Source organism: Sciurus carolinensis, chromosome 3, assembly GCF_902686445.1.
Source record: "Sciurus carolinensis chromosome 3, mSciCar1.2, whole genome shotgun sequence".
Lineage (NCBI taxonomy): Eukaryota > Metazoa > Chordata > Mammalia > Rodentia > Sciuridae > Sciurus > Sciurus carolinensis.
The window spans coordinates 163922714-163949509 of record NC_062215.1 but is presented as its reverse complement, the minus strand read 5'-3'; the positions used below and the strand labels follow the sequence as shown (position 1 = coordinate 163949509).

General features: G+C 39.8%; 1 protein-coding gene across 2 annotated transcripts in view; it reads right to left on the bottom strand.

Moving 5' to 3' along the window:
- Positions 1-22788, bottom strand: part of Arpc2 (actin related protein 2/3 complex subunit 2) — a 30455-nt gene extending 7667 nt beyond the window's left edge. The window contains exons 1-7 of one of the 2 annotated variants that reach the window (XM_047544223.1): positions 22680-22788; positions 22383-22464; positions 14321-14355; positions 12342-12454; positions 8499-8544; positions 5381-5567; positions 3940-4033 (exon numbers count right to left, since the gene is read on the bottom strand). In XM_047544223.1, the coding sequence (XP_047400179.1) occupies positions 3940-4033; positions 5381-5567; positions 8499-8544; positions 12342-12454; positions 14321-14355; positions 22383-22456 (549 nt within the window). In that variant the 5' untranslated portion in view covers positions 22457-22464; positions 22680-22788. The remainder of the gene's footprint in view (positions 1-3939; positions 4034-5380; positions 5568-8498; positions 8545-12341; positions 12455-14320; positions 14356-22382; positions 22465-22679) is intronic. The other variant, XM_047544224.1, reaches the window with a different exon arrangement.
- Between the last annotated feature and the right edge of the window lie 4008 nt (positions 22789-26796).

The window sequence follows — 26796 nt, the reverse complement described above, 5'->3', positions numbered from 1 at the left end:
TCACAACAGATGGGGAAATCTGTAAACCTGTGGTGACTTAATAGCATTTCAGTCTGTGTATAGAAAATAATACATTTTAATCTGATGTCAATGCTTCTCGGTTCTCTCTCTTAAATTGTACTTAAAAAACAACAAATCTGTCTCAACAGGGCCATCTTTGTCAGTGTCTTTATTACATGTAAACCAACCATACTGCCTTCCTTTTTTCCCTATGGTTAGGATGTTTTTTGATTATAAGGATACTATTTCTTTCATCAAAGTATAATTTATCATAGGAAATTCAGAACAAATACAAATAGATATAGCAATTTAGTATATGATAAATGTGCATGATAAAAGTAGCATCTTAAATCAGGGCATAATCATAGGCTGTTTATTTTGTATTTTATTTAGAGACAGGGTCTCATTGAGTTGGTTAGTGCCTCACTGTTGCTGAGGCTGGTTTTGAATTTGTGATCCTCCTGTCTCAGTCTCCTGAGCCGCTGGGATTACAGGCATGGACCACTGTGCCCCAGTCCTTTTATGAAACTGGGTTTTGCTACGTTGCTGAGGATAGTCTTGGACTTGCAATCTTCTGGTCTCAGCCTCTCAAGTTGCTGGGATTACAGGTATGTACCACTGTGCCTGGCAAGTATAGACTTTTAATAACTTCTCCTGGCATCAATGGCAGCCATTCAGAAAAAAAGACAGATCCATCTTTCAAAGCATATACGAGGAGAAACTCCAAACAGAAAAAATATTTTCTTATGTAAAACATAAAACTGTAAAAATACTAAATATAACCTTCGAGAAGGGAGGGCTTTCTAACTTTGACTCAAAATCTAGAAGCCATAAAAGAGAAAGCTGATCAATTTGATTACATAAATACAAAACTTCCACATGGAGACAAAAATCCCATAAAACACAGTTGGACAAACTAGAAAAAATAGCTGTCATTCTCATCAGATGAAGATGAAAGGCTAACTTCTCTAGTATATGCAGAAATGAGAATATTGACTCAACAGAAAAATGAGCAAAGGACACAGAGACATTTCAGAAGAAAAGAAAAACACATGGTCTTTAACAGAAAATATATATATATTTTTTTCGGTGCCAGGGATAGAACCCAAGGGCACTTAACCACTGACCGCACACCCAACCCTTTTATTTTGAGACAGTCTTACTAGGTTGCTTACAGACTTGCTAAGTTGGCTAAATCTGAACCTGTGATCCTTCCTGCCTCAGCCTCCTGAGGAGCTGGGATTACAGGCATGCAGCACCATGCGTGGCAACACAGACTGACCTATCCAGGTGCTGAGCACTCCTGTAATCCCAGCAGCTCGGGAGACTGAAGGAGGAGGATCGTGAGTTCAACACTAAGCAACTCAGTGAGACCCTGATGTGGCTCAGTGGCTGAGTGCCTGACTTCAATTCCCAGTACCAAAAAAAAAAAAAAAAAAAAAAAAGAAAGAAAGAAAGAAAGAAAGAAATGGGCACTCATCTACTGTTAGTTCAGAGAAAACAGTACAATCCCCTGAAGAGAAGAATTTGGTAATATCTACCAAAATTACTGACTGACGCAGTGTTCTCAGGAAATACAGGTAGAAAGTGTCCTCAAAATATACCTTCACAATTGCCTAAGAGGCGAACTGCCAAACTGTCTTGTCCCAGAACATAAAGAAATCAGTGGTTTCTACTTCACTTTTCTCAGTCACTGGCTTGACTTAAAGATTCTATAAAATGAAAAGAATTCTAGTTCACCATATGCTAATCTCCAGGAGCATAACTGCTGGTCCTATTGCTTTTCATGGAATGAGTCTGAAAGGATGAGGCCTACCAGGCTCTCTCCAGGGCTTGGCTGGTATGCTCACAAAGACAATGTACCTCCCATTTGGCAGCAAGACACCTCTGTGAGTGGGGGAACAGGACTCCCCCAAAGGCAGAAAGCACCCCTCAGAGACTGCCTGCCAAGTGACAAAAGCAGAACTTGTGTTCTGATTGGGTTGTTTGTGCATGCCAGCAGGGGAAAGTCCACAAAGGCCCACAGCAAGTGGATTAATGACCATTAGGAACTTCAAACTGCATTTCAAAGTCACAGCATTCTGTACTGCACATTTATTCTCCTTTCTCCTAGAAATTTAAAATTCTAAAACTAGGAAAAATACTTAAGGTGATTTATTTTGGGAGAAATGAAGATAGAGCCCAGTGTTATGGATATCTCCAAAAAATTACCCTAGCCTCTGAATCCGGAAAGGGTGGCAGGGCAGACAGCTTTCTGACCTCAATCTTTTCCCATTCCTCGAATGGACAGTCACTAATGAGAAATGATGGCAGTTCAAAAAATGCAAAAGATATGGTTTCTCAGGGCTGGGGTTATGGCTCAGTGATAGAATGCTTGCCTGGCATGTGTGAGGCCCTGGGTTTGATACTCAGCACCATATATAAATAAATAAAATAAAAGATCTATTGACAACTAAAAAAGAGAGATGGTTTCTTTTAGATAAGTGTCCCTAACCCCATTACTTGAGTTTGAGGAAAGAGTTTAAATTCATATGGAAAAAGAAAAAAAAATCTCCTAAGGAATGCATCTCCAGTAAACTCTCCAGGATAAAGTCTGTTTAAAGTATTAAAATAAATTTAAGATATTTCCTGGAATAAAATGGAACAAGATGGGGGGGGGGGACAAAAAACCCCATCCAAATCTAAATATATGCTTCATAGCTTTTAAAATTAGTTCCTCAGTTTGGATTTAGCCCAATTCTAAGTTACTGCATTAAATTTCCCTGTCAATTCTCATAAAAATACATGAAATGCCTGTTTCAAGACTTACTTTTAAGGACCTTCAAAATTTGTGTATTAGCACTATCAAATGCCAAAGTGTCAGTATTTCAATTTTTCTGCACAGAGCCTCTCAAACCAGTTTGATTAATTAGCCAAAACACAAAAAACTACTAGAGATGGATCAAACTGAGGACATCAGTTCTGAAGATTTCCCAGTCACTTAAAAGGCTACATATACATATCCTCACTATGTTAAGCACAGCTGTCTTTCAACTCCACTTGGCAAAAAAGATTCTCTTTCAGAATTTTAAAATCTTATTACCCTGCCAAGGAACAAAATGAATGTACTAAGGTCTTAAAAAATTTTTAACTACCGTACTTGATTTCACAAGCTGAGCTATCAGCCTGAATACTGGATCCCACCTGAACAATGAGCTCTTGTCCGAGTCAGCAACTGGCTAGCAGACAAGATACCGCAGCTACAATGGATGAAATGAATCAAACTATACCAAAACTCCAATCACGAAATGTCCTGTTAGACCCCCATTACTCTTCTTGGCAGAAGAACTGTTTCTTAGGGAGGCACTCTACAGGTGACGCCAACTCAAGATGAGCCTGTCCACCAGGTCAACAATTTCATCTATGAAGGCAGTGATCTAGTACTGAAGAATTTACCATAGACCATTCTTTTTTTTGGTACCAGGGATTGAACTCAGAGGCTCTCAACCACCGAGCCACATCCCCAGCTCCTATTTTGTATTTTATTTAGAGACAGGGTCTCACTAAATTGCTTAGTACCTCACTTTTGCTGAGGTTGGCTATGAACTCACAATCCTCCTGCCTCAGCCTCCTGAGTTGCTGCAACTATAGGCGTGCGCCATCACACCCAGCTAAGAGACCGTACAACAAACCACACCAAGAACAGACCCCATGATTGGAAGATAGATACTTAATATTCAGTTATGGTTAATGTGTTTAATACCCAATGCACCCTCTTGCCCTGTTCTACAAAAGGTCAAAACCACTAAAATATAACATTCAAGGATTTTGGTGGACGTTACCCTCAGCAAGTTCCAACATCAACAGAGCCGCTGGTTCTTACTTCTATGCCTGCAGTGTGTTTTGGTACAGACATAAGTCTCCATGCCATTGTTTCTCCCCAAGATGTCCACTTCATACCTGCATGAATACCTTTCCAATGACCACATCGTCATCATCCTTAAACACTGTGCTGAAGACTACCGTGACTCTGTCCTTTTTAGATTCAACATACCTGAGAGGAACAAAACCAAGGAGAATAAGTACAGAATCAGAGTGGGGGTCTGATAATAACTTCATCTTAAAATAAAAAGCGAGAGAAACAAGAAAAGAAAAATAACTTCATCTACAGGTAAAGATGACTACAGTTTGAAGTTTCTGAATCACTGAATCCATAAAGCAAAGGCATGCTGCGAGATTAGTATTTGTGGCCAACAAAGTCAGTATAATAAATGCATCCCCAGGAGGTAGGAAGTGTAAATCATCAAAAGTAGATTTTATTAACTTGCATATCAGGCATGACATGTAATCTAGAGTTAGTGATTCTCAGAAAGCCATTTAACTTATGGTCAGCCTATGCTGTCTAATGATCTGGACTATTCTTTCTCTCTCTCTCCTTTTTTTGTGACACTAGGGATTGAACCCAGGGGCACTCTACTACTGAGTTACGCTCCCAGCCCTTTTTATTTTTGAAACTAAGCTTCCCAAGTTGGCCTTCAACTGTCAGTCCTCTAGCCTCAGTCTCAGGAGTCCTAGGATTACAGATTTAAGGGCCACCACACCCAGCTCAGGGATATTCTCTTAAAGAGGACTCAAAATATTAATGCCTTAAAGGAAAGGCTGGCATTTTCTTTTGATCTTTTGTTCACTCTGGATATACAGAGATTAGGAAAAGTGGCCTATTTTCCCCCCTACCACCTACATTATGGTCCAAGAAACCATATGAGACACATCAATATTTATAGCAGCTCAATTCACAATAGCTATGGAACCAACAACCTAGGTGTCCTTCAACAGATGAATGGATAAAGAAAATGTTGTATATACACAATGGAATATTACTCAGCCATTAAGAGGAATGAAATTACGGTATTTGTTGGCAAATGAATAGAACTAGAGACTATCATGCTAAATGAACTAAGCCAATCCCAAATATCCAAAGGCTGAATGTTCTCTCTGATAGGCAGATGCTAATACACAATGGGCAGAGGTGGGGGTGGGTTTGAATAGAAGTACTTTGGATTAGACAAAGGGGAATGAAGAGAAGGGAGGGGGGATGGAACAGGAAAGAGAGCAGAAAGAACTGGACATAATTTTCCTGTGTTCATGTATGAATATACTACCAGTGTAACTCTACATCATATACAACCACAAGAATGGGAAGTTATACTCCATGTATGTGTAATATGTCAAAATACACTATCATGTATAACTAAAAAGAACAAATTTAAAAAAAAGAAAAATTTATGAGAAAAGCAATTCAGGGGGATACATACAATAGAGTTTAAGGTTTAACTATACTATATTTCTTTTCACTAAATACCTTTCTGGTGTGATGGCCACAAACAGGTTTTATACTCACATGGTCTCGTCATCTCTATAATGGATAACTGCCCTGTTCTCTCCTTCCTTGCCCTCTTCTTGGAATTGGAAGTATTTCTCAAAGACTGAGGCAAAACAATTTCGTTTCAACATGCCAGCCTGATGCACAATGGAATCCTTGGATGCAGGCAGATTTTCAAGGTCATATAGCAAAGAGACATTGTATCCTAAAGGGGAAAAATATCACCCAGCAGTCATGTTAAAAACAAACAAACAAAAAAACCCCACACAAACCAAATTTCTTAAGTAAATAGACTAGAGGCATTAGAAACAAAAACAAAACAAATTTACAATAACAACAAATAACTTTTCAGGTTCTGATGACATTTCACTTTCTCTTAGTATCTACAGTTTTCACCAAGAGTAGAATGTTGGCCAATTCCATAAAAATCTTAATTCTTATAAAGTTCCTGTAAATATTTATAGCTAATTAAAAAACACTAAGCAAAAATTTGAATCAATATCAAAGACATTCTGAACATGAAATGGAAGTCAAATCTAGAAAATCTGATTAGAATGTTAGTGTTCCTGAGAGAGCTGTGAAAGGAGACCATACATGATGTCAAGCTATAATGAAATACATAATTTTTTCAGCTGGTCTAATGTGCCAACATGGTCAGAGTGGGGTAACTTTCTAATAAAACATATCCTTTTACATACGACTGCGAACCCCCTGTGAAAGAGGCAAGGAAGAAAATCCAAGTGTCTGCTCATATATACATTCCCAATAGCTTTTATTTGTATATCCTGTAAAAATTTTGAAGTGTCTTTTTAAACTTAAATTTTGCTGCATTTGATTTCTGTAACAATTCTTTAAAGCCTAGCCAGATAAGGTTTACTGCATATGGACTAATTTTACAGAGGGAAAGAGGTTCAAAGAAGCAGTGATTTGCTCAATGCAGCATGAAAAACAAGTACAAGACTCTATTTTGAGCAGAACAGAATGGAGTCCAAACTTGGCCTCACCACCTTGTGACCTTAGAAAACTGCCTAACCTGTACAATGCCCTCATCTGTTAAAAAAAGGTGTAGGTAAATGGGGTGACTATTATAAATATTAAAAGAATACAGCATCAATAAATGGGGCAGAAAAGGAACTGAAATCTACATTTGTTGATCATTAGGCCATTCTGCCTCTTTACTGCATGTGGACTATAAATTCCAGGAAATAGGACTGGGACCACTTGATTATATAATCAAGTGACTAATATGTGCCCAAAAGTCTATGTATGTTTTTGCAAGGGTATCTACATCACTGAGGATCATTTCACATTCTAGACAACTGATGAGAATACATTCACCACAACTATATGGATCTCAAAATTCTGAAAATCTCAAGCTTACATACTTCATTTATTCCAAGAGCATCCCTAAGATCTGTTTTTTGCTGATCTACTTCTTCAAGAGCATGGGCCATGTAAATCTTTATTCTAGATAATTCTTAGAATATTTTTGGTATTCTAGTATTAAATAACAGTCATTGTTACATTTTGGGGACCTGAAAACCAAATAAACAAATAGAGGTTTGCTGGGTCTATGAAATCAAGTAAAATAAAACTATTAACTAAAGTCTGACTTTAAATAAGATTTCTGACATGAACAGGATACTGAGAATGAAGAAAAACAACAATCTAGTATAGTCAGCTGAGTTTTCCAAACTTGCCTAAGTAAATCCAATAAACAAAGAGAAGAAAAGATGCTACTTTCACATGTTTATACTTTATACTTATAGGAACTCAGGATCTGCCATCTAGCAATATTTGTGCTGTAGCAAGAGATACAAGAGAAGACCCAGGGAGGGAAACACCAGCTCCCGATGTTTGGATCTTGGCTGTGACAAGCATGCTCAAGAGTTCTAACATATGTTCCAGATGTTTCTTTCTTTATTCCTCTCTTAAATTCCAGATTCCTCTTCAAGCCTACAGTGTTACTTATCTTGGTTTTTATTTGTGATACATTTGTTACATTAATTAGGAGATTAACATATTTCAGTGTTCTTTATGGCCTCCAAAGGCTTCCATCCAGGGTCTAGGAATGTTGCTCAGTGTACAGCACTTGCCTAGCATACGTGAGACCCGGGGTTTGATCCTTGGCAGCCTCTCAAAACAAAAGCTTCCATCCACAAATACCCCTAGTAACATGGCACATTCCAAAGGCACCTTTATTAGATTTGTCCCCGGCCAAAAGCAAAAGTATAGGAGATGTGAATTCTAATGGGATCAGGAGGCAGTCATGTAGTCATGTTGTGAATTTATCAAATTAAAATGGGGTCAGGGAAAGACTGTCCTCCTCAGAAAAGTCTGAAAGTCAAGGTATAAAGTAACAATATTTGAGGAATAAATACTGTGTTCAAATGGACTTACTATGTGGATCTCATTCTGGGGCCCTGCTACCTCTGAAGCTGAGGCATGCCATTGTATCATAGGGGTTAAAAATGCTATCCCATCTTTACACATTAAACCTTCTTTAAAGCAGAAGAACATAGCTCTGATACTCATGAATGGCACGGTGCATTTCAATTCCTTTGAAGAAAGGCAGAGGTCATCTATCAGAAAATGGATTAAAGAAGGGGCTGATATTTTTGTTACTTGAAAATACGAAAATAGTGTTGGTGAATATTTCTATTTCTTCTCCAAATACACAGTATACAGGGAATGGTATGGCCAGGGGCTGTGAGTGGAATCAGTATTTGCTCATCAGTCTTCTCAGAGACATTTTAATTACCATAGTCAACAGAGGCAACACACAGGCTGAAAGATTAAGGAAGAATCATTTTGGTCCCATCAAGTAAATGCTAATAAGATACATCAGTTCTACATACCCCAAAACAGACTGCTTTTTTTTTTTTTTTTTTGCTGTGCTAGGGATTGAATCCAGGTCCTTGTGCTTCCAAGCACTCTACCAACCAAGCTATATCCCCAGCCCCAGAATGCTTTAAAGGCTATTTCTATGGAGGGAGTGGAACTGGGACTGGGCCTTTGCAGAGAGGTTTGTAAAATAAATAATATTTAAATAAAATCCTCTGGTTAGGAAAATCATAATACAAACAGGACATGTCTCTTTTCATATTATTCCATAGTTGCTCACATGACTACATACCTGATTCTGGATTTACCAAGAAACTCCCGTACACTCTCTTTAATAACTAGGAGGGGGGAAAAAAAAAAAAAGTCAATCCAAAGTCCATGAAAATTTCAATATTTCTGAGGCTCAAAGTACTTGACAAGTTCTTCTCAGCCAGTATTATTCTTAACTTTTATTTGGCAGGTGGAAAGCTAGAGAGGGAAGCAAATTTATTGAAGTCACCAAACAGGTCCCTCTGCAAACTGGACTGAAATTCAGAAGCTGTTAGTTTAGGAGCTGTCTTTCAAAGACTTGACCAGACTCAGTCACTCTCTGTTCTCCTTCACATCCTGCACTGTACTTAATCATCTTTTGTTTTTGAGAGCAGAAGGATGACAACTGCCAGCCTAGAGAACAGATGGTTAGTTACCAACTAGACGTAGGCCAAATCACTAACTCAGGTGAACAGAGAAAAAAAATCAGGATTGTTGGGAACTGACTTAAAAGCTTTTAAGACAGGACAGTAGATAATGGAATCTCAGCCAGTTACTAACACTGGCTGGACTAGTTGGACGCACTCTACTTGGCTTTGCCCCCAAACCAACTACTTATTGCTGGCTGTTTTTCAGCTTTTTGAAGTAAATGACAAAACCAGAGGCCCATTTACATGTTCCTGTTTTTTCTTTGTCAGTATGGCTGCTCCGCTTGGTGGAATCTGCTTCTTGAATTACATAAAGAAACATACTTTTTATTTCAAAAGGAACAGTTCTGACTTAAAAGTTATATGGGATACATTAAGCAGCAGACAGGCAGCTATTTGGAGATAGAAAAGAAGTAGCTATTAAAGTCAGTACCAATCTAGTAAGTTTTTCAGCACTTAGCAGTCTTTGTACTTTAAGTAAAAACATAGAGTTGGACTATTTACTAAACCTCATTGAAAACTTATGGGAGAGAAAAGTCATCAGTATTCCTCAGAAGGTAAAAATGAGGCCAGTATACTAAAACTCAATAAAGTAACAGGTTGCAGGATTTTGTTTACAGGCAGCCAGTCTATTTCTTAACTCTCTCACCACAAATAAGTATTTTCTGGGATATTGGAGTATTTAATTTATGCTGAATTACAAAATTAAAAATGAAAAGCACAAGCTTTTATCTTAATAGAGTTATACATACATGTTTTAAAGAGTTTTAGTAGCCAGAGAAAAGCACTGTGAACACAGGTAGCACTAGAGTCCTGTTCCATGTGAGCAGGCCCTTGTCTTATGCACTGTTGTGTTCTCAGCAGAGCGATAACCATCTGAAGGAATGGTATTTTTCTTTTCATCTATGTCCAAAGTACTCTCTAGTACTAAAAACAAACAAACCCCAGGAATAAACCATGTATTTTGTGTTTCATTTGAAAATTATTAGACGGTGAGGTTCTTCTCTTATAACCCATTTTATTTTTGGTGGTGCTGGGGATCCAAGACCTCACACATGCCAAGCAAGCATTCTACCACTAAGTTATCTCCACAAGTCTGTGCCCATTCTTATATATTCTTTGGAAATATCTTAGGTGACAGCCTGCAAATAGTCCACAGAACAATAATCTCCTAATATTTTACATGTTTATTTAATAATCTTCCAATAGCTAGAAGAAATTTCCAATCTGAAAATTTGGGCTACAGCCTGGATCTATGATCACAATTTCAAAGGCAATAGGTTAAGTAATGCCATGTGTAGTTCCTAGTTAGTGATAATCTGGGCAGCACTACAAGGGATCTTTTACAGAATGGAACTGAAGGGATGAATTCAAGGTCACAGAGTTTGTTGGTGGCACACAGGAATTTGACCTTCAGGTGTCCCATGTGCCACTTCTCCTAAAGAGTTTGGGGAAAGTAACATCCACAACCACAAGAATTTGAACCAGTGTGCTATCTGAGTTGTAATTCTGCACTGCATACTACTGGTACTTGGAGGAAGGGGAAATTAGATGTGTGAGAAACCATAGCCCCTTCAATTCAGTTTAACTCCAAGCTTACTAAGTTAAAACTGAGACCTATACAGTACTTAGGGCCAAGTTTATACACTGTTCAACTCCTCTGCATCCTCTCCTTGGCATTACCAGTCATTCCCTCTTACTTCATTTGCATTTTTCACTGTGATTCACATTTAAATTTGTGCCACTTCTCTCCACCTGACACCAGGAGATGGGTGGAGATGGGTGGAGGCAACCTGTCATTCACTGCTGTTAATGTTCCCACATTAGCAGCAGAAGAGGTTTAAAAAGCCTTTAAAAAGGGCCTTGACAAAGTAACAAGCTTCCTGTGGTTACCACAGGCTGGTCACTATTCAACCAACCCAGGGAGCCATTTACTGTGCACTCTGTTCCAACACTGAATGTTACTTACTCCACCCACTTGAGTGGGTGGGGCTGGCTCTTTGACCTTTTTGGTAGAGACAAGAATAGCAATGTGTTCTATAGTTCCATTGTAAGCAAAGCAGGGAATGGAAAGAAGATTTAAGAAATCTAGTTCAGAAAGGTGGGGAAGAAGCTTGGAAGAAGGTGCTTGATAGCATGTGCAAAACAAAACAAAACAACTACTTCAATGTTGCTTTCCCTTCCAGGATTATTACTGCACCTAGCTTTTTAGAAAGGGTTGTCTAGGGAAAAATGATTAAACAACTTTTTAGTTATCTGTTCAAATGCTTAACACTTCTTTCAAGTAGTTGTCTTATTCCCTTGTGCTCTTTGGTGAAGAGTTAGCTATCAACTTTACAAGACTAGGTCTTCCTCCTAAAGTACCCTGAATCCAAATTCTATAAACGTTCCTTCTTTCCTGGAACTGGGCAAATCAACTGCAAGTGAATAACTAAGAGAAGTGATTGTCTATGGCTATTGGTATTCTTTTTAGGTTAAGACCAATTTTAGTTTTTATACCAAAAAATTTATCAAGTTTTTGACCGTACTCCTTTACAAAGACATTTGTATTATTTAATTTTAAAATTATCCAAAAGCTACTATCCTTTTCAGAAAGGAAACAAATGGCTGTATCTTCACTCAACAGATTAAGGAGAGTCTAGTTTGTTAAAACTAAGTTGCTTGAAAACTGATTCAGGAACTGAGTCATACTTCCTGCTTTGAGACCCAACCACAATGTGTGCACACTGGTGTAATAGCATTTTCTTTCTTCCATAAATGGTTCTCCCCAGAACAACTACAGTTCAACAGGAACCAAACCTGCTACTTTAGCTACTGCAAGATGGCTGTGGATCAGGCACGGTCACCAAGAGTTTCACAAGATTTGGATATTTCTTATTTCCCCTAAGATAGTTATAAGGAAGATAAGATTAAATTTAAAGAGTCAGCTCTAAAGAATAACAACTTAAAAAGGCAATTTTGTGCCTAAACTTGTAGAATAAGAAACTAAGATCATAAAATTTAAGCCATAGTTACATATGCCTTGAAAATGTGATAAAAATAGAACAGAATCTGTCTCATTCCTCTGGTAGCTACTTTTGTACTAGTCAACAAAGTACTCTTTGCTCTGTTTTTGGAGAACTAAGCTGTTTTGTTTTATAAAATCCTGATAGTCTACGTTATTTGGAAAAAGGCAAATCCCTTTAAGATAAAGTAATTAAGCTTTGGTTAAAGAACATCTTTATTTCTCCAATATAAAAAGCAAGCAAATAAAGAACCAAAACCTTTCCTAGGAAACATATTTCTTTACATCATAATAGGAAATGGAGTTAAAGCCCCTGGTTAGGTGGGCAAGCTGTGTGGAATGGCTGGTGCCCATAGGGGTGATTTAGGGCCATTGATCTTCTAAGAGTGGCAAGCTACCAACAAAACATAAACAAGAAACAAAAGTCCTAAGGAAAATGATGTGGAACTCTTACCTCATCAGCACCATGTGCCTGAAGTTCCTTGTAGAATTTCAAAGAAATACTGACCATCACTTTTGTTTTGTCTCCATTAGGGTTTGAAATATGGTAGAGGACCCCATCAAAATCTGTGAGGAAAGCAAGTAAGATTTCTTACCCCAAGAATAGGAAATAATCTAAGCACCTATCTCAGAGCAGGCCACAAGGAAGACCTCTGATAAGCAGACTAATAAAATGAATACTGTGGGAAGTCAGCAGAAACAACAGCACAGATTTGCTCAGTGCCAAAGCTATTCTTACTCTAACCACAGCTTGGGGCTAAAGGAACTTTAAACACACACACACAACTCCCCCCCCCCCAACACTTCTATTGTGATGCTTTTTTTTTTTTTTTTTTTTGGTACTGGGGATTGAGCCCTGGGTGCTTTACCACTGAGTTACATCCTTAGCCCTTTTTGTTTTTTTATCTTGAGTCAGGGTCTAAGTTGCTTACGGTCTTGTTAAATTGAGGAGGCCAGCCTTGAACTTGGGATCCTCTCTGCCTCAGCCTCTTAAGTTGCTGAGATATAGGAGTATGCCACCACATCTGGCTTGTGATGCATTTTAAATGTGTGAAAGTAGAAAGAGCAGTGTAATAATGAACTCTCACCCCACCAAGCAGCTTCTACAATTATCAACATGTGGTCTATCTTGTTTCATTTAGACTCTTCCCCAATGATTTATTTTGAAGTGAATTCTAGACATCATGCCATTTGACCTATATATACTTCAGAACATATCTTTAGGAGATAAAAACAACTACAAGCTGGGAATAGTGTTGCACACCTGTAATCTCAGCGGCTCTGGAGGCTGAGGCAGGAGAATTGCAAGTTTGAGGTCAGCCTCAGTAACTTAGTGAGACCCTGTCTCAAAATAAAAAATAAAAAAAGGCTGAGGATGTAGCTCAGTGGCAGGCCTAATTTTTAAAAACAACAATATTATTAAATATACAGTTAATTGTCTCAAAAATTCTGTAAAAATCGTGTCTTACCCAAGATATACCTACTGCATATGGTTATCATTTAAACCTCTTCTAATCTACAGGCCTCTGCCCATTTTGGATTCTGTCTTCCTGCATTACAGTGAACTGATTCAGTATGTGTAATTCTGGAGCTAGGTGCTGAGTGCCATCGCACAGAGAGTTGGAAAGAGAATCAGAGGGAGATCTGGCATTGCTAGTTAGGAGAAGGGGACAAGGACAGTGCCTGCCTTCCAAGTCACACATGGCACTTCAGAGCTGTAGAAATCTTTCAAGATCATCTAGACAAGCACTTGTACTTTATAGAGAGTGATAATAAAAGTCCTTAAAGTTCGAAGAGCAAGAGAGTTGTATCAACATGCAATTCTTTACAGGTAACAGAAAGCAGTTCTCTCTCTGACTTAAACAGGGCTCTAGCATGCTCTTGTCTCCCCACAACTCTATACTTGGCAAACTAAGATGATGGCTAGTAGAAGAAGAGAATACTGTGGTATTTCCAAAGTAAAAAGAACTTACTTTGTACAACAAAATGAACCCAAACTTCTAAGACAACAGCAAGTAATCTTACATAGTTTACCAAACTCTGAAGTCAGTCATCAATGAATTCATGAAGTGGTCATCTAAAACAAAGACCTCAGCTGGGCCCGGTGGTGTACACCTGTAATCCCAGCTACTCTGGAGGCTGAGATAGGAGGATCACAAATTTAAGACCAGCATCAGCAATTTATGAAGGCCCTCACAACTTAGTAAGGCCCTGTCTCAAAAATAAAAAAGGTTGAGGACCTAGTTCAATGTAAAGCACTCCTGAATTAAATCCCTAGTTCTCCCCTGCTCCCCCAATAAAAACCAAACAGCAAACAAAAAACTTAAAAAAGACTTGACAATCAAGGAACAGGATCCAAGATATTAAAGTTTATTTTAGGAACAATTTTATTTTCTATTGTACCCTTTCTTACTAAGGTTGAAAGACACTTACCTGCAAATGTTACTTCTACTGCTTCTGGTTTATTTCTGTAAAACAAAACAAAAAGGCCTTGAGTTAACTATACCGCTGCTGCCTTCAAGGGGACTTGCACAGGCTTCTGTGCTTTACTTACAATCCAACCATTCTGTATAAAACCTCAGGCTTACTGTTATACACAGTACAAAATTCATGTGTACCTGAATGTTCAGACTTGCTTAAGGTAGAAAATTAAAAAAAAAAAAAAAAAAAAAAAAAAAAGGAAGGACAGTTAGTTTTGTTTTTTACCTGTTGTTTAATCCCTTGCCATGACCAGTGCTCACTTTCAATTCTGAATCCACTGGGAACATGTATATGTGAACTATGAAACACCATCTTTTGGTCAATGGCTCCCCAACAGTGGTGATGGGGGCAACAAATTCAACAGGAAAATGGCTAAGTATAATGTAGAATGATTTAATTTGCTTAAAGTGAAAGGATGGTTTTGGGCCATAAAACAAAACAGCAAGTTCTATTCTCTTTCAAAGACCACCTGCAAGTCTTCCACATATTCTACCTGCTTCCTCACATCATCCAAGTACTTAATACTCTCCTTTATGAATTCCTCTCTGGTTCTACCTTAGTTTTGTTTTGCAATCCCAGCTCTGTGCTTACATAGAAAGTGTAGCACAAAATAACACTGAAATCACTGAGAATAGTCAATACTTTTTTTAGCTTTTTCATCATGCTCATGTTTTGGAACAAATTAACATTCATATACCCTTGTTTTCTCATTTTCTTGTCTATAAAATGGGAGAATACAAATGATCCTACTAAACTCTTAGAACTGCTACAGATAAAACAAGAGGTCAGACCGGAAAAAACTGGAGGCAAGACAACTGACTGCCTGTTACTTTTTCTATGATTCCTGGCTTAGCCTGGCACATGCACTTCTATCTGATAAATTCTGTTAATACCTAGGAAGCACAACATATCTATTAACAATAATGGTTAACTACCACCCCCCAGTGAGAAATTAATTTTCTCCTCTTCAAAGCCAATAGTAAAAAATCAATGAAGACGCTACTGCTTTAGCAGTGAACTTCCCATAACTCGAGTGATCCTGCTTTGTTTTATAACCCAGTAAACAAGATGTATGCATTTCCACATTTATTTTAGCCCAATTTGCTCAAGACCTCTCAATCAAGTACACATCTTTTATGTTCTCTCTGTTCTCTCACTTATGAAAGAAACCAAGACTGAGTTGCTCTCTAGGGTTACTGGAAAATAATGGACCAGATAACATGGTATATGATTATTAAAAAGCTGATGCAGAGGCTAAACAACATCTTCAAAAAAAATTAGCTTCTATTTAGCATGTTAATCCTGTTGGTGAAAAAAAAAAAAATCAACCTATATGAATCATAATACAAAGTTCCACCCCAGTCAAGTACAACGACACACTGTAATCCCAGCTACTCAGGATTGCCAAGTTTGAGGCCAGCCTTAACTTAGTGAGACACTGCCTCAAAATAAAAGTAAAAAGGGCTGGGATGTAGCTGAGTAGTAGACTGCTTGCCTTACATGCAAGGTCCTGGCTCCTATGCTCAGTATCAAAAGAAAAAAATAAAGGAGGAGGTTCCAAAGTCATACATATGGGACAGGGAATGCATGCTGGGTGTCTATCTCTACAGAGGCATCAAGTGAACTTATGGAGAGGCAGTGGGTTTAGAATGTGAGAAAAGAGTTAGATGAAAATGTAAATTGCTTCTGATCTTTCACTTTGAAACTGTAGCCAGGAAACGAAAAAGAAATGACAACCATTCCTCACCTCTAGAAAACAAAAGCACAGAACAAAGAAATGGCAACATTAATCTATGGCCCACTTGAATGAAATATTAAGATGATGCCCAACGAGAGGAAGCATTTTTCCTGGGGAAGGCTGGCAGTGCTGAAGAGTCAGCGTTTATAGAAGCCGACATTGCATCACTTGGTACGTGGTGACTCACCCCGTCTCCCACCCTTTAACCTTTTGGCTTTTCCTCAGTCAAGAAAGGGCTAAATTTCTTACTCTCCCTCTTATTAAGAGAAAAATCAACTAAAAATAAAGAATCTTAGGGTTCAAAGCTATAAGCATTCTGACTCCAAAGTTGTTTTTCTTTTTCCCTCTAGGCATAATGCACCCTTGAGCACATATCCCTCTGAGGAGAGTTGCTAAGATTGAACCTAAGTGGTCCTGCTGTGTGACTTAGGAATATCTGTTAAGTCACTGCCATTAATATTTTAGTTTACTATTCACGGCTGCACAAAAGGTTTGGAGGAGAAAGGCTGCCAAGGGCAGCATTAGGTCAAAGACTTCAGAAGTCATCTGGGAGTTAGAGGTCTGGAAACTCCATGTTCCAACATGGAGATTGCTGAGTATGGAACACACCATTATGGTTTCTCAGACCCACAACCAGGTGTTTGTTATTATACTTTTGTGGTTTAAAATCATGGAACAGGTCGGGCACAGTGGCACATGCCCATAATCCCAGCAGCTCAGGAGGCTGAGATAGGAGGATTTCAAGTTCAAAGTTAGACTCAGCAATTTAGCAAGGCCCTGAGCAACTCAGTGAAACCCTGAATCTAAATAAAATACAAAATGGGCTGGGGATGTGGCTCAGTGGTTAAGCGCCCCTGGGTTCAATCCCTGGTACAAAAAAAAAAAAAAAAAAAATCATGGCAGAGAAGAGTAGATACAACTGGTCTCCAAGGGACGTATACCATTTAACAGGCCAAAAAGATAAAATAGTTATTTACTGCTCTACCATTTGCTAAAGTTTCAGATTTAGGGGGTAAGTTTAATTACAGAAAAAATTAAGACATTCAGAGTTGATGGTTCCAAGTTCTGTCACTTACTGCTATGTGACCGGTCACAGGCAATGATACTCAAATGTGGTTAAGCCTCAAGTTCCTCTTTTATCAAATGAGGATAAAACACCTACCTCACAGGGATGTCATGAAGATCCCTAACTGAGATGAGGTATATACATCAAAGTTTCCCAACCAGTGTCTCTCGTGACTAAATTACAGATATACTGAGATAATGATCCCTACAGTCTTTACAGTAGCCAATGGCAGGATCTTTAGGCCAGACTGCTTACCCAACCGGGCCATACAAATATTACTATGTTCTGTCTGCATCATATGATAAAGAAGATCAGGAATAACAATGACAGAAGCACAACAGGGTCCTTAATACACAGTAGTTACTCAATGTCTAAATGCTCCCAATCCATAAGACCTCTAGTTTTATCAATTCTAAATGGATCTACTATCTTGTCACACTGGTACATTTTGAAATTTAATAAAAATTGTGTTAAAGCACATTAACATAGTGCCTGGCTCACAGAAAATTATCAATAAATTAGTTCTTCTTCTCGTTAGAGTCAGAGACCACCAGATTGTGAAGTTGTGGTTGGGAGAAGTTTTAGGACTGTGGTAGCACTCAGAATCAGGAGTTGGTTAGCAGTGTTATAGGAAGAAATAAGATTCCTATTTGTGCCAGACTGTCATAATGATCCTAGAGTAAGCCAGCTGGATGGTCCTTAGGGTTATTAACTGGACAGCCCAAGACATTAAAATATGCTCAATTTATTCAGAGGGACTTCAAGAGCTTTTTTTTTTTCTTGGTACTGGGGATTGAACCCAGAGGTACTCTACCTTTGAGCTACATTTCCAGTGCTTTTTTTTTTTCTCTGAAGAGACAGGATCTTGTTATGTTGCCCAGGCTGGTCTCCAATGTGCCATCTTCCTACCTTAGTTTCCCAATTAGCTGGGATTACAGGTGTGAGCTAAAGTGCTGAGCAAATTATTCTTTTTTCTTTCTTTTTTAATGAGTTATTCTTAAAATCCCTTAGGAAAAAATGTCCATGGTTCAGTCATCAAAGAACTCCTGGCAACTGAAATAGCTAATCCTTTTTTTCCATTAAGGACTCTGGAGTTTTCACTCCTGAATGCATCCCAGGATCCAACTGCCCCCTGTAGCATTTGTGTCCCTCTTCGAGGTATCCCTTCTATGTCCTGAATTAGAGGAAATATCAAGTTCAGTTCCTCCTGGTTATTCTCTTAAATCCTCAAAAAGGCTCTCATCATTCTTTCTGAGGAAAGTCTATGAAGTACACAATACATAATGGGTAGTCCTCCTCTTTGCTGAGCCATATCTCAAAATATGGAGAACAAAGAGATTTAAAAACTATCAGAAGAGTGATAATCTTTTAAAGAAATCAATAATCATTCTATTTGGCTTAATTTATTCCTTCAAGAAAACACTTTACTGAGCTGACTATATACACATTAAGGATGCTGGGGAAACAAAGACCACTTTTCAGTCCCAGTCTTATAGACATCAGTTTGGTTGAGTGTAGCTCTGGGGCTTCATACTCAATATGGTCCCAAGGAGCCCAGAGAACAGGCAGCAGTGCGTTAACTATAATGTCCTGTAAAGAGACCAGCTACATCCTGCTTCTTCTAAATGCTTAAACAATGTCCTAATTCTGATTCACTTCAAACCAGTCTGACTCTCTGTGGACATATGCAGCATATCTGGGACTGAGAACAAGGCATCAGCAAGATTTAATTTATTCCCTTCTCAAATTTCTCCTCCCACAGTCCTCGCCCACCCCAACTGGCACTGCCTCTACCAAGCTTCACTCCTCATAGAACCACAGCTCCCCACAATATGCACAGGCTGTGTGGCAAGGAGCCAGCAGGCACTTAAAATCAACAGCAATTCGCATCTGACAGCATTTCCTTAGTTCTGAACTCCAGACTGCAGCTAACTTGACAGGTCTTACTTCTGAGGCTGAAAAGGTTCTTGGTGTGTACACAGCAATAAAAGAATTTAATTAATTTGCCAGATTACTTCTGCTTTAATTGGGGGTCTGGGTAAGAATTTCTAAATGAAAAGGCAATGCTGTTTGGTAATACCTGTGTATGATGTTATTTGTAGTGTTGGGTATAGCTCTTTAATCAGTCACATTCTGTTAGTTTGCAGGCTGCCAGGAAGACAGTTTACTAATAATTATTCCTTTGTGAGGACACATATAGTGTATAAGACAGAACTGCTTTACCCTAAAGAAAATTAAAACTTTTAGTAGAAGGTCAAGGCAAGAAGAACCAGCAAAATAATTCAAGAGCCATCATTAAAAAATTAACCTCAAAAGGAAAACTAGTGCAATGGCATTCTGAAGTATATACCACAAAACAACTTTCAAGACCATCTTATAAAGGCTGGGGAGCTCAGTGGTAGAGTGTCTGCCCAGTATGCACAAGGCCCTGGGTTCAACCCCAGCAGTCCAGAAAAAGTAAATAAACAAAGCTTTCACTTTCAGTAGTTGGATCAGTGCCATTCAATAGAACTTTCTGTAATAATGGAAACGTTCTATACCTACACTGTCCAAATACAGCAGCTTATTATCCACATATGGTAACTAGAAATGTGGCTAATGTGACTGAGGAACTCAATTTTACTTAGAAAAAAAAAATTTAACCAGTCACAAGTAGAGAATGACTGTTGTATGGGGAACACTGTAGAACTGGAAGATGTACTCTGGAAAAGGCTATGCTGATACATAATTTCCCCAATTGGTTTATTCTGACACTACAAAATACAGGGTGGAGCTGACCTCTCCCAGTAGGTTGCCATATTGGCAAATCCCTTCAAATCTCCAGGGTTTCTCCTTCAAGCAATTCCCCTTCTTTAACTTCTTTCTCTGATCTCCACCCCAACACAGTTCATCCTTTGGCTCTCCTAACTTTGCTAACAGGCTCTCTCCAAAAGGCGCCTTTTTTTCTATCGCTGCCTGGTGCTAGGTACTGATAGTATCCCATAAATGTTTACGATACTCATACTAGTCATCCTTGCTGGAAGTTCTGGTACGCATGCACCTTTGTAAACACTGCACTACTTCACTGCTGCTTCACTTTCTGGTATGTTTAGAAACTCACACTTGCTTGGAAATTAGTTTCTGCTAGGGGTGACCTCTGTAATCAAAGTCCTGGGGCTGTGGTTGTGGCTCAGTGGTAGAGCACCTGCCTGGCATGTGTGAGGCCCTGGCTTTGAGCCTCAGCACCACATATAAATAAATAAATAAATCCTTATCTTACTAAAAAAAAAAAAAAAAAAAAAAAAGTCCTACCTGTATCATGATATAATGGTCCTTTTCAAAGATTTTCAAAATAATTTTCAGAATGATTTAAACCCATTTATTCAAAGTCAAGTCTCAAAGGGGAGATGGGCCAGAATAAAAGACAAAACTTACTACTACCCAACTGATATTCAACACTACAATGTTTATCTTTGTATATAAAAGTCCTCGAAATTCTAATTTCTGACTTCCAGACTTGACGGCCTATTTTAATGCCTCTGAAATGCTGAACTGCTCTCTTTAAGAAGTTTCCTAAAGGAAAAAGAGCTAAATAAAATTCTGAATAATATGCCATACTGTGGAATTACAAATTATTAATATATAAATAAATGTAAAAGTACCCTTAAAAGGCGTGACTCTACTTGAAAATATTGCCATTTATCTCGTAGATCAACTTATAACCACCCAGACCTCATTCTTTGCTAGTCTGGACTTGAGAATGCATTAAGATCAGTTTTGAAAATGCAGAAGTTAATCCAGTTTCCTCCTATGTGACACTGCTCAAAAAAGTACATAGCAATCACTCACAGAGAACCTAGGTTGATTCACTTGAATATTTAAAATGCAAAGGAACTGGTAAGAAATCAAACTAAAATATAAATAACTGCAACCCTTGGCAGGAAACAGTACTGCCCAAAGCATGCATTAATTCAAGGAAAGTAGTGCTTTGTTTTATAGATAAAATCTGTGACCTTATAAAATAGACAGGACCCACAATATATTCAATTTAAGTGGTGGGTTAGTACCTTTTAAAAATGCCTGCAAGCCGCAAGTTGATTTATGACCATGTAGAATTTCCCCTCTACCAAACTTCTCCCTTCAGTGAATCTCTAAGCACTTACTTTCCTATTTCTAGTTCTCAGTTCACCAGAAACAGTTTGCATTTATTTTCTAACGGTGAAACCAAAATGTGAATCCCCATCCTCACAGATGGGGAAATGAGGCAAAGGAACTAGTCACAGACCGCCAAAACTTAGAAGCTAAAACACAACTCTTTACCTCATGTTTTAAATATTATATTAGGAAAGCAAAGCAGCTTTGGGGGAGGAGGAGGTTCGTCTTTGTGTTTGACAGAGAAGGTTGCCTTGGAATATGTCCCAAGATTATCTATGAACTTCATAGATTCTGGGGGCTGAAGCGTGTAACTGGGCCAGCATTACTACATAACAAATCACAGAGCAGGGGTTTGTGTAAGAATTTAAAAGAAAACCAGATAAAGGCAAGGGGGTGGAGAAAGAGCGTTAGGATCACAGAAGAGAGATAAAAAAGGAACTATTAACTTTGCTTGAGAAATATATTTAAAAAATGGCTAGTGTCTCTCACAGTACGGATCGGGGAAGAGAAGCTAAGCTAGGAAGATTGCTTTTTTCCTGGCTCCAAGTCTGGGTCTGCTTTCAGTCTTTTCCCCTCCAGCTCCTTCTGGAGAACGTGGGGGTGGGGAACAAGAAGGCCGGTGGTGATCTGGGCCTGAACCTTCTGCCCACCTCCAGTCCTGGGAATTCCTGAAACTACTTCCAACCCAAACCTTAACAGGCGCTCTCCGGGTTCGCAACAATAACGGGGAATATCGAAGGAAGTGGTTTCCTTCTCGCCCCAGAGGCAGTGTGCTCCTCCGGCCAGAGTTCCGGCCCCAGCTGTCCTAACGTCCCACAGGTCTGCTGCCCTTTGGCACGCACGCTCCTTCAGGCCACTCGCTGCTTCCGCATCCCTGCTCTGAGGCTCTCCCCACGCACCTCTGCCCCTCACCCCACCGCGCCCAACTGCCTCCCACGTCCACCCCACCGGTGCAGCCTCTATGCCCTGCCGGGATCCGCATCTCTCCTCCAGGTCTTGGGGGCTGGACCACACCGGGAATCAACTGGGGTCAACTCTGCCTCCCCCGCCACCCCCGGCCCCGGGCGCGCGCTCACCCGGCAGCCGCGTTCTCGAACTTGAGCGCGAGCGTCTCCTCGATGATGCGGTTGTTCACCTCCAGCAGGATCATGGCGGCGGCTGCCCCGGGCAGGGGAAGGAGAAACAAGGGCGGGTGAGGGTGGGCAAGAGAGGGAAGGACGGAGGGAGCGGCCCTGCTGCCCCCTGAGGAGGGGGGCTGGGTGGGGTAGGAGACTAAGGAGAAGGGGAGAGGGACCGGGGTGGGGAGAAGGGGAAGATGCGCGAGCTGGCCCGCGCAGGCACTGCCTGTGGACACACGCACCCACCCGACCGACCTGGCCCCCGAAGCCTGAACCCGCCTGCCAAGCCGCCGCCGCCACCGCTGCAGCCTCACCGACAAGCCCGGTCCCCGCCCAGCCCCCGGCTCCAGCCGGCCACTTCCGCTCTCACACCCACTTCCGCTCGCCGCCCGAACGCGCGGCCCCGCGGCGCCATTTCCGCCCCGGCTCCTGCACGCGCACGCAGGCGCGCAAGAGGTGTGTGCGGAAAGGTCGCGCTTGCGCATGCGTGATGCTACCGCCCCGCCTCTCCTTTCCCTCAGCCTGGCTTCTCCGAGTGTTTAGACGTATGTTCTCCACCAAGCTGGCGTTCCCCGGAGATTGCCTCACTGTTCAGCTGCTCCCTCCCGCTTGTCCCAGAGGCCCAACTCCACCTTTCCTGTCATTTCAGAGGCCCTTATCTCCTGTTGGGATTCTTTGCTTCTACTCTGTTGTGGATACCCCTTCCTCATTCCAGACTAACGGCTATCCAGAGGCACCATCACGCATTCATTTCACCAACACAAGTTTAGTGGGCTCCTGCTCTGTGTTGGTGATACAGTGGGGAATGAATAAACGAGGACCTGCCCTCCTAAAGTTTGGAATCTGAAACAATAAATTTCACAATTATGCAACTGCACCTTCTCAAAGGGCAATGAAGGAAAGGAACGAGAGTCGTCTAGGTTAGTAGGCTGCCAAGATGAGCCTTTCTGGATTCCTGTTATGCCTCCATTTCTGTGCCTGGGGTGCTGCCTCCAGTGCTCTCAAACGTGATATTCTCTCACCGTCCACTACCTCTGCTAGGGACATCCTCTTCCACTCATGCCTGCAGAATCTGAACTCATCGCCTTCTGCCTGTGTACCTTGTTTTGTGTTTTCCCTTGTGCTGGGAGAATATAACAAACTAAGTTGAGCCCTTCTGCATGCAGTGAATGATTTATTTTCTGCTTAGTTTTGGGGGCATACATAAAATGAACAAAAGAAATCTAGTTCTATCATAAAGTGGATTTTTTTAAAGTTAATTTCCGCCCCCCTAAGGTGCAACCTGTTTTTAGTTCTTGTTACTTCCCAACTGAATCAAGCTTGATGTAAAGACAGACTTCCTTAAGGATTATGGCGAGGTATACTTTTCTTTGGTTTCTATCAATAAAAAATTAAGCGTTGACATTGGACACTGAAACAGAGCAGTGCTTGTCAAATCTAACTTGTCTTGTTTGCTTTTAGTATTTGCTTTTTGTTGACTTTAAACGTCACCAATTTTAGAGGTAAGAAATGTATTATTAGACTCCAGCTGGCTTTGTTATAGATAACATCTCTGACAAATGGATTTTGATAGTTACAGTTGCCTAGGTTATTTTTCCGGAACTTGGAGGCTGCTAAAACGGGTTGAAGCCACAGACCTCTTTACTTGAGCCTGCGCAAATGTCCAATGGGTGATCTTTTGATGTCAAGGGACCAAAATCCAACCTCAGAGCATCCTAATGCCAATATTTTCTGAACATTTATCCTGTGAATAGGCATGAAATTTGATTACCTATGCCATGACCACAGATTAATTTTTCCTCACCTACAATCACATTTCCCCATACTTTTTTATCCAATCAATTTCACAAGCCCTATCCTTAGGTGGATTTGAGGTTTGCTTGCCTGTTTCTGTACCTGGTGAGTAAACTCTTTTTCTCTTTTGCAAAACTCACTTTAGTCATTGGCATACAGTTTAATGGACAAAACATAGCCATAGACTTTTCATATATATTACTTCACCAAGCAAGCATCCCATCCCATCCCATTCCATAGACAATTGTTTGGAATGAAACAATACCTTAACTATATAATTTGACACTAACATTTGTTTTTCAGAGATGGAAGTCAAAGTCACAGAAAGAATTGGAAGAAAAGCAACGGGCTCTCTCTCTCTCTCTCCTCCCTCCCCTCCCCCAAGGAAAACAAACTTCTTAGAGACCATGGATAATTTTCAGGACATTGCAGATCCCCACCCCCAAATTATATGCCACCATTTATGTCTTTTGCACTAATATAATTTGTATAAATAATGGTAATACCTCCCCACCCACAGGTGCTCTAAGATTCTATCACAAAGCCTAGGAATAAGGGCTGGGGCTCTCTAGACTTTCCGTACTATTGTCATTCTGGGATTTTCCTTCATGCTGTTATCTGCTGGTGTGGCTCATTTCCTGGATCCCATCTCTTCCTCTTTCTTAGTTTTTTGCCTTGTTGTGCTTAAGCACCTCCTCAAGGAACTTCCTAAGAAAGGGACATAAGGGACATGTTAGAATCTTTGCATATTTGTAAATGTCTTAATTATATTCTGACACTTGATTTGTAATTGTGCTGGATATGCATGTTTGAAGGGAATTTCCCTTATCCTTTGGAAGATATCACTCCGTTTTCTTCAATCTCCAGGGTTGTATTACAAGAGTTCAATTCCTATTCGTATTCTTGATCCTTTGTATATTATATCTCCTGACATCTTTGAAAGTATTAGGATTTTCTCTTTAACGTATTGGTTGAAAGTTTTATAATGATATGCCTTGCTGTAACACATTCTTATATTTATTTACTGAGCAGTCATGCAAAATGAAAGCTGGTCTTTGAGTTTTAGAAGAAATTTTATTTTATTACTTCATTAATGACTCCCCCCTTTTTATCTTTCAGTAACACCTATCATTTGGAAGTTAGACTTTCTGGATTAATCCTTTAATATTTTTTTTTTTTAATGGTACTAGGAGTTTAACCCAAGGGTGCTTTACCACTAAGCTATATCCCCAGCCCTATTTTATTTTTTACTTTGAGACAGGATCTTGCTAAGTTTCTGAGGCCCTTGCTAAGTTGTTGAGGCTGGCCTCAAACTTGCAATCCTCCTGCCTCAGCCTCCTGAGCTGCTGGGATTACAGGTGTGCCCCACTACTTCTGGTGATCCTTTAATTTTCTATTTTCCATTAATTTGATTTTTTTTTTGGTTTGGTTTTTACATCTTATGTTATTTTACTTTTGCATGCCGGGAGTGAACCCAGGAGTACTTTACCACTGAGGTACATCCCCAGTCCTTTTTATTTTTGAGACAGAGTCTTGCTAAATTGCCCAAGCTGGTCTTGAACCCTCCTACCACCACAGCCTCCTAAGTCCCTTGAATAACACAACTGTGCTTGGTTGTTTTTTTTTTTAATTTTTAATTTTTGGTAGTGGGTATTGAACATAGGGTGCTTAACCATCAAGCCACATCCCAGCCCTTTAAAAATTTTTAAATTTTGAGATAAGGTCTCACTAAGTTGCTTAGGGCCTTGCTAAATTAGCTTCAAGTGTAAGGCTGTCTTCAAAATTGCAATCCTCCTGCCTCAGCCTCCTGAACTGGTGGGATTATAGGGGTGTGCCGCTGTGCCCGGCTAGTCTTTACTTTTTTTGAGTACTGGATACTTAATCCAGGGACACTTTACCACTATGCTGCATGCCTCAGTCCTTTTTGCTCTTTGACTTTGAGACAGTGTCTTAGATGGTGGGGCCTCGCTAAGTTACTGAGACTGGTCTCAAACTTGGGATTCTCCTGCCTCAGCCTCCAGAGTCACTGGCATTACAGATGTGCACCATGGTTTTTACTTTTAACTGTGGTAAAATATAGATTTTTTTGTAGTGCAAGAATGGAGGAGGTAAATATGATTTTTAAATACACAGTTCTGTAGAGTTAATTGCATTGTTATTCAACCAACAAGAACTCAACAATTCTTTTCATTTTGCAAAATTGAAATTATAAACCCATTTGTTGCTTGTTTTTTGTTGTTGTTTTCCTGGGATATTTCTCTCCCATTATCTTCAACCATTTTAAATTTTAATTTTCTTATTTATTTATTTATTTATTTTTGTGGTGCTGGGGATTGAACTCAGGGACGTGCATGTTAAGCAAATGCTATCCCACTGATCTACACCCCTAGTCTAGGGTTCTTATATTATTTTATTTTTTTGGTACCAGGGAATAAACCCGGGGACTTTATCACTGAGTTACATCCCCAGCCCTTTTTAAAATTTTTTATTTTTTTACTTTCAGACAGGGTCTTGCTAAATTGCTTATGGCCTTAGCTACTGAGTCTGGCTTTAAACTTGTGATGCTCCTGCCTCGGCC